Source organism: Bidens hawaiensis, unplaced genomic scaffold (assembly GCF_021521415.1).
Source record: "Bidens hawaiensis isolate Kalapana, Puna unplaced genomic scaffold, B.hawaiensis_p1.1 tig00419389_1, whole genome shotgun sequence".
Lineage (NCBI taxonomy): Eukaryota > Viridiplantae > Streptophyta > Magnoliopsida > Asterales > Asteraceae > Bidens > Bidens hawaiensis.
In genome coordinates this window covers 117,576-129,293 of record NW_027504844.1, presented here as the reverse complement: position 1 = coordinate 129,293, position 11,718 = coordinate 117,576, and the positions used below count along the sequence as shown (strand labels likewise).

Below are 11,718 nucleotides of genomic sequence, written 5' to 3'. Positions count from 1 at the left end.
CTTTGAATGTTGAGGCATAGCCTCGGAGTTTGTGTGTGTGTGCATGACAATAAATAATAGGTAATTATCTAAGAAAGCTGTAAACAATTTAAATTTAAACACATAAAGGTAAACAGATATGCACGTATAGGGTTCCTAAACATGTGTCTAAGGCAATTTCTAACGACCTATCTTAAACCTTCGGCTCTGATACCAATCTATCACACCCCAACCTACGGCGGAAATGCCGGGGCACGAACTGATTGTCACAGCTCTCAAGGTACTATTATGCAATATTTAAATGAAAATATCTATTAATTTTATTCAATTTTCAAATAAATCAAATACAAAATATAACTCATTAAACAAACAATAAACATAATTTTAATTCTTGATTTTATCTTTTCTAACACAATTCTTCACTAAATCTTCACAAAGTCTTGAAACTAATTCATGCGATAACCTGCATATGCGTATAAAATAGAATTTTGTCAACAACACATGTTGAGTGAGCAACACACCAGTTTAGTTGTACATATAGTATATATAACAGAATACGTAGCTGCAACAAGTCATATGAGAATAACAAATTAACCAAATGAGCAAGTATAACTGAGATGTCGAGAAGCACAAAGGCTAACGACTGGCGTATGATCATACTAGACTGAGATTATGTTGGACCTCTCCGAATGCGGAAGCATACAAAGCAAATAAGCACATAAACAAGTAAGGTATAAGTTGTTAACACATAAGACAAGGTTGCAGTTTTGTGTATAAGTATATGTGAAAAGTATATTTGCGCATATGTTCCCAAAAAGTGGAATAAAAGTAAAATAGGGGAATGTGGTACTCACCTTAGCAATAAGCAAAAGAATAAATACATTAAGATTGGTAAGGGAATAAACGTCGCGCTTTAGATGAAGCAAGGTCAAACCCTAACAAGTGTAATAACGGGAAACACTACAAATTAATAAATGGGCTAAGAGAGAAATGAGATATGAACGAGTACTGGAAATATAAAATGTTTCATTTAAAGTCTATTAATAAAAATTTTACTTACAAATTGATATCGTATATAAAATATTTGGACTTGTACTATTATAGCGGTAACAATAGATATTTATATTTATAAAAATGCCATTCGTTTATAAAATACTTAGCCAAATAAAATATCACATACGGAGATTGTTATTTAATAATGTTTACCTTGAAATTAATATAAATAACAATATATAATAACATTTAAATAAAAATCCTTTCATAAAATACGTATTTTAAATATCTTAAGTACAAGATTATTCTGTATTTTACATATAAAACTTATTGTTAAAATCCTTATCATCAACTTTTAACAGATTTTACCAACTAAAGTATATACATACACACACACACACAATATATATATATATATATATATCTTAATCAAGATTTGGAAACGAAATTAGTTAGTGCGTTGGTTTTATAAAGATACTGATATACATAAAGTATTTATATTATTTGTAAAATGGTTTAAATAACTAAATATATTAATATATGGATTAAAAATGAGTTATACTAAAAATTCGGGCAAGGGGGGTTCGAACCTGTGACCCCCAACCATCCTCGTTATACAGCGCAAAGGCACCAACCAACTGGGCTGGTGTCCACCTTGTTGATTAACCAGAAACTTTAATATATAACCATAAAGTATAAAATCCCAAACCAGCCAAGAACCCTAGAAATCAAATGGATCAATCCACGAAGTGTTGATCCAATTAACGTTAGGGTTAACGTACGAAGACTATAGACGAACAGTAATAGCAAAACAATTACCTTATATGATGACAAATCAGGGGTTAAATTGATCGAGGTGCAGTCGGCTAGAAACAGAATAAGAACACGGTCAACAGAGACGTCTAACGTGATTAAGCATAGGGTTACGAGCGATGAGGGTTAGAGAATTGTGACTGCAAGTTTAATTGTATTAATATAAACGATTATATGTATTTCGAATTGGGTTTAGGTGTCGGCTAGGTATAAATGCGATACAGATTCGTTTGTTTGAATTAATCATAATACTAATGTCGGTTAATACGAAATTAGTAAGTATAACGCAATATTTGATTCAATTTCCATAACAACAAGAATTTAGGTCCAAGAAATTCCAAATTGATAATCGGGTTGATGATAACGGGTCAGGATTTGGGTTACCAGATTTCTTGATGGGTTAACTTAGAAACTTGCATTCTAGTCCCTATAGATTGAGGGTGGAAGCATAATAGGGTAAAAGCTTGTTTAGGGTGATTATGGACATTACTTAAAAGTTATAATTATAGTTGAATTATATATATATATATATATATAATAAAATAATACTAACTCGATCAAGGTGACGTTTATTAATTAAAATTTTCGAAAATGAAAACGGGTCGGGTATTTATATAAATTCGAAACCCGAGTTGTTACAACAGTAGTTGACTTTCTCAAACGTGATATTCCCATTTGAAACTTCACCCTCTTGTGTTATCATCTCCCCAGAATTTCCAGCAAAAGAAACATACCCCCCTTGAATATTTCTAACATTTGTTAAGAGGTCAAGATTGCCAGTAATATGACGAGAATATCCACTGTCCATTCTCCAGTTCTCACCAAACACGGTCTTGGATGTACCCTACACACAAATTGAAAGTGATTAGTTTAAAAAGGCAGCCCAGGCCTCAGTCTTGGGAACCTTTTGAGTTTCATGAGAAGAATCAAATTTAACATAATTCAATTGTTGTTCAGCAACTTGGGAATAAGTTACAGGCCTTTTAGACTTTCGTCTTAGATAGGCAACTTGAACGACATTTGAGTTCACGTTCTTACAAATTGGTTCGGTTGGAATAAACTTTGGTTTTACATGAACAGATGTTTCATTCACATGAATCACTTTACATGGATTCATATTAGAAAACATTATGTGAGTTTCATCATCACACGACAAAGGTCGTCTCAAAATTTCTTTAATCACAGGAACATTTTTGGGTTGTTCCTTGATAAACGGGTGAATATTCTGAGACTTCTTCTGTCCACAGTTTCTCACTACATGACCTTGTTGACCACAAGGAAAGCAACTTCTCATGTCCACACGATCATGTTGAGATTTGACAAAAACTGATGCCACAGAAGGTTGATGACTCACATTTTTAGTAAAACTCTAGGCCAAATCATCAGACAACACTGATTTCTTTTTCATGTAGAAATCAAGATTAGAGTAGTTTGAAAAAATTTGTAATGTGTCAGTGCCATTTGATTTCACAAAATGAACTTTCATAGCAGATTTTAACACTTGCTTAGCCTTAATCAATGGGTCAGATGTGTTTGATGTTTTGGCACAAGTAAACTGACGTTCAAGATCTTATATCTTGGAAGTTTCATTATGAAAGACACTTTCTATCAATTCTGGTTTGATGATACTAATCAGAATGTCTTTCTCAGTGAACATGGTGTCCAAACCTTTTAACTTAAACACATGGCCGTAGACGGTTTATTCGCAATAGGATTGATGAAACGCAATAAATCCTCATCCGGAATCTTTGGTTTTTCAGATTTCTTTGCTTTAGCCTTAACATGTGTCTCCTTTTTCACTTGAGTTGTATTTGAACCATACACAGCTTCCTCAAATTCATGATTTTTGTGTACTATTTCTGGTTGAAATACATCCTCAACTAGTACTTTCTCAACATTATCTTCAACGAAGACCTTTTTGCTTTGAATATGAGGTTTTTGTGATGACGAGTTACATTGTCATTTTTAGCAATTTTAGATTTTGTGTCAATAATCGGTTCAGTAACAAACAATTTCTTCTTTTCCAGCAAAAGGTTTTGCTGTGTAATCATTGTGAAACGGTGGTGGTATTTCAACAAAACCAATACCTTTCTTTGAATCTTTTTTGCTTGCCAGACACCTCAATAATTTCATTTAGCAAAAATGAAGAGTTTCTAAATTTGGCCAATTTATTTTTAAACTCAAGAACCTCATTTTCAAGTTCAGTTATCTTGGAACGATGTTTCAAGATTTCTTGAAATTTTTGATCACTAATTGTCATTTTGAGAGACAATTCAGCCTTAAGATCATGATTACTAACAGACAATGTTTCAATTTTCTCCCTAGATCTCATTTGAGATTCTAATTATTGTCTATAAGTGTCTTTGAGTGAAGCAATTTCTTTTACCAAACTGTCATTATGGGCTTTCAAAGTTTCTAACTTAGGTTTATTTGTCTCACAGGTAACATAAGGCACATTAGCAGACAATTTAATAGAATTAGAGTGTTGAGTCAAGAATTTGATCCAAATGAGGAGATTTGACCTAAACGAAGAATATGGAAGATTGGAATCTTCTCAACCTTCTCAGAAACTGCTAAGTATTGAATCCGAGCACACCTTGGACCTTCGAGTAAGCTTTTACTTAGCCGAGTACGAGATTTTGCCCTCCGGGCAAGGTTTACTTCAAATAGTCTTCTTAAGTGGATATCCGAGCAAGGTATGCTTTTCAGTGATTTCCGAGTAAGGTTCATTAATTTGGCATATCCGAGTAAGGTTCACTTTGTCAAGCAGGGTTGTTCTTCAAGACCAAGTATTTTACTCTTCCGAGTAAGGTTTGGTCAACCAAGTCCAAGAAGCCAAGTAATTGGAAGACCGGGCAAGGTATTCTTTAATAATTATGGTCCGAGTATACTTGATGAGTTGATGGAATATCTCTAAGTTATATCGAGTAAGGTTCTGCTCGAGTAAGGTGTGTACTCCCGAGTACGCCTTATCAATAAGTTGTTCAACTGACAATGAGCCGAACAGGATCATAGAAGAACAATGTTGCTCGTAAGGATTTGTCGAGCAAAGTTTGATAAGTCCAAGAAGATTGTAGTCTACTCGGTGAATATTTTACTTGGTAAAATATTTGTTAAGTAAAGCCTACCCGGAAACTGATTCCGAGTACACTTCTATGTTTACCAAGTCTGAAGGAAGGCCGAGTACACTGCGTACTCGGAGACTGAAGTTTAATGAAAAGCCTACCCGGAAGACTTGTTTTACACTTAGTATTTTTTTGAATATGTAAATTGAATATGTACTATCGGATAGGGTTTCTAGAAAGAATGACAGCTGTCCTAGGTTGGCAGGCCTATAAATAGAATAATTAGGGCACGCCGCCAAGGACACACGAGAGACACGGGACAGTGCACAATACGGATAAGACCGACACATTAATTAAGAGAATATTGTGTGTGTGACGGCTGTCCTAGGATTTCTTCTAAACCCTAATCGATTATCCTTTTGTATGATTAACGTTATATAAATGGAAATCTTTTGAGTGAATCCTTCGTGTGTCTTCGTATTTTGAATATTCATTGCAACCGTATGTTTGTTATTGATTCCGCCTTTAACAAACGGTTATCTTTCTAAACATAGTAATCTGTCATTAACTCGCTTGTCAACACGATTAATTTTGTGTGAGTTATGACATGATTGATTAAGATCCGATCCGAAACAACCTGACAAGTGGTATCAGAGCTTGTTGCTGCTATTTTTAGAAAGATTGTTGCTGATTAAGTTTTGAAGAAGAATGACGTAAGCAGAGCACCGTTCGATTGATTTGTGACGTCAGAAGCTCTGTTCTTCATTTTTCTTCCAGATCTACTAGTTTTAGGTGTTTTCTTTTCCTTATTCCACTTAAAGCTTTGATTTTTATTGTTGAATCTTGTTCTATTCATATCAGACACCTCAGATCTAAGAATTTATTATCAGATCTGATCATTTTACTCTATTTTTGATAAGAACTTAACTTTTGTTTTAAGAAAATGTCTGGATATGAGGAACAAGAGGTGTCTACTAATAAGATACCTCGATTGTATGGTCAGGAGAACTTTACCAAGTGGAAAGTGCTTTTTGAGGCTGCTGTTTGTTATAATGATGTGGATATGTGGAATTCTATCAAGAATGGACCACAAGCTGCTGTTGAAGAAGGTGCTAATGCAAATGCTATTGCTGCTGTTAGAGAGAGAATGAGAAAGGTTGATGACAGGGCTTTGGCTATGCTCAAACTTGGTCTGTCTTGGGAAATCCTTACAAAGGTTGCACATCATCAAAGTGCTAAGGCAATGTATGATGCAATCCTTGAGATGTATGAAGGGAACACTGAATTGAAGAACATTAAGAAGCAAAGACTGAAGCAACAGTTAGAAAGATCCAAGTATAGAGATGGTGAAAGGTTGAAGTCAATACTAGAACGTTTTCTGAGTATTGTGAATGAGTTGAGAACAACTGACTATGTAATCACTGACTTTGATTTAAATACAAAGTTGCTCAACTCAATGCCAAAAGAATGGTATACTGCTTGCAAATTCATCCTTCAAAAGCAAAATTTCAATGAATTGAAATTGGATGATGTAGTATGTTTTCTTCAAGCTGTTGAACTTGAAATGATTGAGAATGAAATGATCAAGGAAGATAAACCAAGTTTCAATATGTCAAATGCTTTAATTGCTCCAATGGGGAATCTTACAACAAAGAATCAACAACAAATTCCCATCATTGAAGAACCAAGTGATCACAATAATGAGACTACCAGGTCATTCATTGGAGGTGGTTCAAGCAGTCAAGGTGGTCAACAGAGGTTTAATATTCAATTGATTGATGATGATTCAGCCTCTGTGGGAAATGGAAATGCTCAAAGTGCTGGTGCAGGGCATGTTCAAGGGAGTGATGCACAAGCCCTAATGTCTATGTTCACTGAATCCTACAATGCATTTGTGGCCAAAAACTTGATTCACACAAGTGTAGTGCAGGATGATTTGGAACAAATAGATGCTGATGACCTTGAAGACATGGATCTCAAATGGCAAGCTGCAATGTTAGCATTAAGGAGCAAGAGACTGTACAATAGAACTGGTAGATCACTAGTTTCTGGTCCAAATGAGAGAATAGGATTTGACAAGTCCAAGGCTATCTGCTACAACTGTCAACAGCCTGGACACTTTGCAAGAGAGTGCAATTTGCCAAGGAACTTTCAAGTCAATCAGTTCCAACAGCCTAGAAACCAACAACAATACCAGCAGAATGTGCATAGAAACAACAACCAGCAGAACTTCAACAATAACCAAGGCTTCAATCCCAACAACAACAACTTCCATCCAAACAACAACTTCAATCCAAATTTTAATAACCACTATCAGCCTCAGATGAACAACCAGCAGGGTATGAATCAGAATCAAATATATCAAATGAACAACAATCAGAATCAAGCTGTTCAAATCCCTGCAACTCACAACATTCCAGCAAACCAAAATCAACCAAGAAATCAAGGCAATGTGGCAGTAACTACTCAGCATGAGGGAAGCTTTGACTGGAGTAACCATGAGGAAGATATAGCAGATGATATCAGAAGAGCTAATGTGGCATTCATGGCCATAGACTCTGCATCTTCATCTAAGGTACATTCTGATCCTAATGCTGATTTACCTAAACTTGTCAATGAATTAAAAGAAAAGATTGGTAAGCTGGAAAGTGAGTGTTTTAAGAAGCAAAGCATTATCAATGCTTATGAGGCAAGTGAGATTGTTAGTGAGGAAAGAATGAAAAGTTTGGAAGAGGATTGTATGAATAGCTATAGAGCTCAGACAAGATTCACAACAGAAATTAGTGGGTTGAAGAAGATGGTGATTGATGAAAAGGTGCTGAATACAAAGCTGCAAACTGAAATTGAATTCCTAAAGAACTTAGTTTCAACTGGAAACATTTGTGGAATTCTGAATAAAGTAAAAGAAGATGAAAAGTACAAGGCTGTTCCACCACCATTCAACAACAACTTCATGCCTAAAGTTGATAAAGAAAAGAGAAGTGCTTATCTACAACAATTCAAAGATGTGTTTCAAGACAAAGAAGATGTTGCAGATTTGTACAAGAATGTTGAGGTGAGTGAAGATGGTGAATTTTTTATGAAGAAAGAAATGAAAGAGGAAAAATCAATTGGAGTTCAAGTCTCTGAAGATGACTTTGATTCAGATGAGTTGGATCAAGATGATCTGAGTGATTTGAGTGATCAAATTACTGAAAAAGAAATTCAAGCTGCTGAAAAAGGAAGAAAATATAGAAAGCCTGAATCCGTTGATCAAATTCCAAAGTATCCTCCAGTTACACATAAAATGAAAAGAATGAATGAGCAAATGAAGAGAGAACATGTTCCTTTTGACATTGGTGAAAAGAAGAATGTGTGTTACAATGCTGTCAGACCTCCAAGCAAAAAGTTTTTGGAAAAATTAGAAAAGAACAAGAAAAAGAAGGTAAATCAGGAAGAAATGGATGTAGAATACATTACTCCTATTTATCCTAGCTTTTCAAGTGTTGAAGACTTTGGTGTGGGTGAAATAGAAACTGTTGAGGAATATGAAAGAAGGAAGTCAAGATATAGAGAGAATGAAGATGATCAACCACTGAACTTGAAAAAGGTTGTCTTTGTTAAAGGGAATGTGGAAAGAAGTGACATCAGAATGGCTGAGTTTGTTCCATTCTCAATTGATTTTGACAATCTGAAAAACAAAAACACAATTGGTGTAAGAGAGCCCAAACCAAGTGAAAGATTCAGGAGACCAAAAGAACATGAGATGTTCAAAAGAAAGGTGTGGTGTAGAAAATGTGATGAATATGGACACCATACTGATTCATGTAATGAGAGACTCAAGTTTCAGCCATTTCATGTCCCAAATGGAACAAAGTTTGGTCAAGACTTTGTTTTGTACAAAGAAAAGTATGCCATGTATTGGGGAAAGGGAAATGTGAATAGCATAGAGACAAGAGTTGAAGTGAAGGATGAGACAAAGAAGAAGATGCAAATGACTGAGAATGAAAGTAGAAGTAAATCACCTCAGAAGCAAAAGCAGGTGATAATGGAAAACCAGTCATTGAAATTTACCAAAAATACTCATTCAGTCAAGTCTGATGAGTCACAAGAATCATCAGGCAGTGAGAAATCAAGAAGAAAAACTGTATATCAAAGAAAGAAACAAGCTGTACTCACTGGTGATGAAAAGTTCTTGTTAAAACATGGATATGAACCACAAGGTTTCACATGGAAACCTAGAAATGAAGCTAAAGTTGAAGCTGTGAATGATGTAAGAGACTTCTCAGAAACTAAGGACTATGTCTTACAAGAAAAGAGAACTGTCTCAGTTGAACTTGACAATTCAGCTTCACTTGTCAAGACACCAAGAGAGTGTGGATATGAAACTGACCATTCAGACAACTTGGAGATCACTCATGAAGATCCTGAACCTACTACACTCACTTCCCAAGCTGCCACTGAAATTGACACTGATAAGTTGCAAGTTGAAGAAGCTTGCATCTCATCACTGAACTAATCAAATTTCTCTTTGAGCAGGAACAGGCCACTCCATTGAATGATATATGGTATATGGATAGTGGTTGTTCTAGGCACATGACTTGTGACAAGAGGTCACTTGTGAATTATGTAGAGAAATATGAGGGTCCAGTTGCCTTTGGGAGTGATGAAAATGGTGGAAAGATTGTAGGTAAAGGGATATTGACAAATGGGAAGGTGTCTTTTGACAATGTCTTTCATGTTGAGGGACTACAATACAATTTGTTGAGTATATCTCAAATGTGTGATAAGGGTTACAAAGTCAGTTTTGATGATTCTCATTGTTTCATCTTAAAACCTGAGTTTGTGATCCCACCTGACATGATTATGATGATGGCACCAAGAAATGGCAACTTGTATGAGTTGAATATGAAAGATGCTATTTCAAGAGGTGGTGCATGTTTTGTTTCCAAAGCCACTGAAAATGAATCTAAATTGTGGCATAGGAAGTTATGTCATGTGAACTTGAACAATATGAATAGACTGGTCAAGGGTGAACATGTGATTGGTTTGCCAACAAGAGAATTTAAGTTAGAAGATCACTGTGACTCATGTCAGAAGGGAAAACAATTGATCAACCACTTGAGTTACTTCACATGGATCTTTTTGGTCCTGTGAGTATACCAAGTATTGGAAAGAAGAGATACTGTTTGGTGATAATTGATGACTATTCAAGATATACTTGGGTTTATTTCCTAAGTACCAAAGATGAGACTACTGAGTTGATTAAGGGTTGTGTTACAATGATTGAAAACAAGCTGAATAAGAAAGTGAAGATGCTAAGAAGTGACAATGGTATTGAGTTCAAGAATGGAGTTATAGAAGAATTTTGTGCTATGAAAGGAATACTGCAACAATTTTCAGCTCCAAGAACTCCTGAACAAAATGGTGTTGCAGAAAGGAGAAACAGAACACTAATAGAAGCTGCAAGAACCATGTTGGCTGATGCTAACTTACCTGTCACATTCTGGGCTGAAGCAATCAACACTGCTTGTTATGTTCAGAACAGAGTGCTTGTGAACAAAAGGCATGATAAAACCCCATATGAGATTTTCAACAATAGAAAGTCTTACATCAAGTTCCTCAAGCCCTTTGGCTGCAAATGTTTCTTATTGAACACTAGAGACTATTTGAACAAGTTTCAAACTAAGTCACTAGACTGTTTCTTTGTTGGATATTCTACTCACTCAAAGGCATACAGAGTTTATGTGAAAGATTACATGAGTGTGATAGAGTCATCTGACATTATTTTTAATGAGAATCAATTCAACACAGTTAGGGGTGCAACATGGCTGTTTGATCATGAAAAGTTAATAAAGTCATTCAAGATTTATTCTGAAGACTTTGATGATACATTCAACAAGACCAGTGTACTTGAAGAAAATAAGAAGAAAGAACTGGACTTGGAAGATTGTGGAAAAAGGTTGCTAGGAAAGAAAAGGAATACACTTTTGTGAAAAGCTCCTCAAACAATGACATTGAACAAGATCAGGAAATGACAAGTTAAGATAGTCCTTATGTACAAAATGATCATGTTCAGAATGGGAGTGACATAAGCAACCAATCAAATGAATTTGAGAATGCTTCCACAACAAGATTTCAAGACTTGTTTCAAAGTTTGAATCTGGGAAACAATGGTGCATCTACTTCAGGACAAACCAATGATGAAGCACCAGAGTTTCATGATGCAGAAGCTGATTTGATCATTGAAGAACCTGAAATCAATGAAACAAATCTTGACACAAATTTGTCTACAAATATGATAATACAAACTCCTATTGTTGAAAAGAATCATCCTGCTGACAATATCATTGGTGACTTGCATGAAAGAGTAACAAGAAGTCATTCTGAGATAGCAAACATCTGTCTGTACTCTTGCTTTCTATCCCAATTAGAACCAAAGAATATTGCTCAAGCTTTAAAAGACAATAGTTGGGTAGAGGCAATGCAAGAGGAATTGGCCCAGTTTAGAGATTTACATGTATGGGATCTTGTAGACAAGCCACATGACAGATATGCAATTGGAACCAAATGGGTGTTCAGAAACAAAAGGGATGAAAGGGGTTTGGTGATTAAGAACAAAGCTAGACTTGTAGCACTGGGATGTCTTCAAAAGGAAGGGATAGACTTTGAGGAAGTGTTTGCACCAGTTGCAAGACTGGAAGCCATAAGGATTTTTCTTGCATATGCTGAGTCAAAGAACATTAAAGTATTCCAGCTTGATGTCAAATCTGCATTCCTTAATGGAAAGATTGATGAAGAAGCGTATGTAGCTCAACCACCAGGTTTTGAGGATCCCATGTATCCAAACAGGGTGTATAAGTTAAACAAAGCCCTTTATGGTTTGCAT

At 35.4% G+C, this 11,718-nt stretch overlaps 1 protein-coding gene across 1 annotated transcript; it reads left to right on the top strand.

The window, feature by feature from the left end:
• Positions 1 to 7,215: 7,215 nt before the first annotated feature.
• On the top strand, positions 7,216 to 9,986 carry LOC143608516 (uncharacterized). The gene is made up of 2 exons (XM_077083530.1): positions 7,216 to 7,425; positions 9,369 to 9,986. Exons 1-2 carry the CDS (start codon positions 7,216 to 7,218, stop codon positions 9,984 to 9,986), a joined length of 828 nt encoding a protein of 275 aa, XP_076939645.1.
• The last annotated feature ends 1,732 nt before the right edge of the window (positions 9,987 to 11,718 follow it).

Bases quoted from the DNA above. Each gene is read 5' to 3' on its own strand.
- LOC143608516 (XM_077083530.1), top strand. From the start codon at position 7,216: ATGAACAACAATCAGAATCAAGCTGTTCAAATCCCTGCAACTCACAAC. The intron at 7,426-9,368 runs GTACATTCTGAT...CTCTTTGAGCAG, and splicing joins ACTCTGCATCTTCATCTAAG to GAACAGGCCACTCCATTGAA.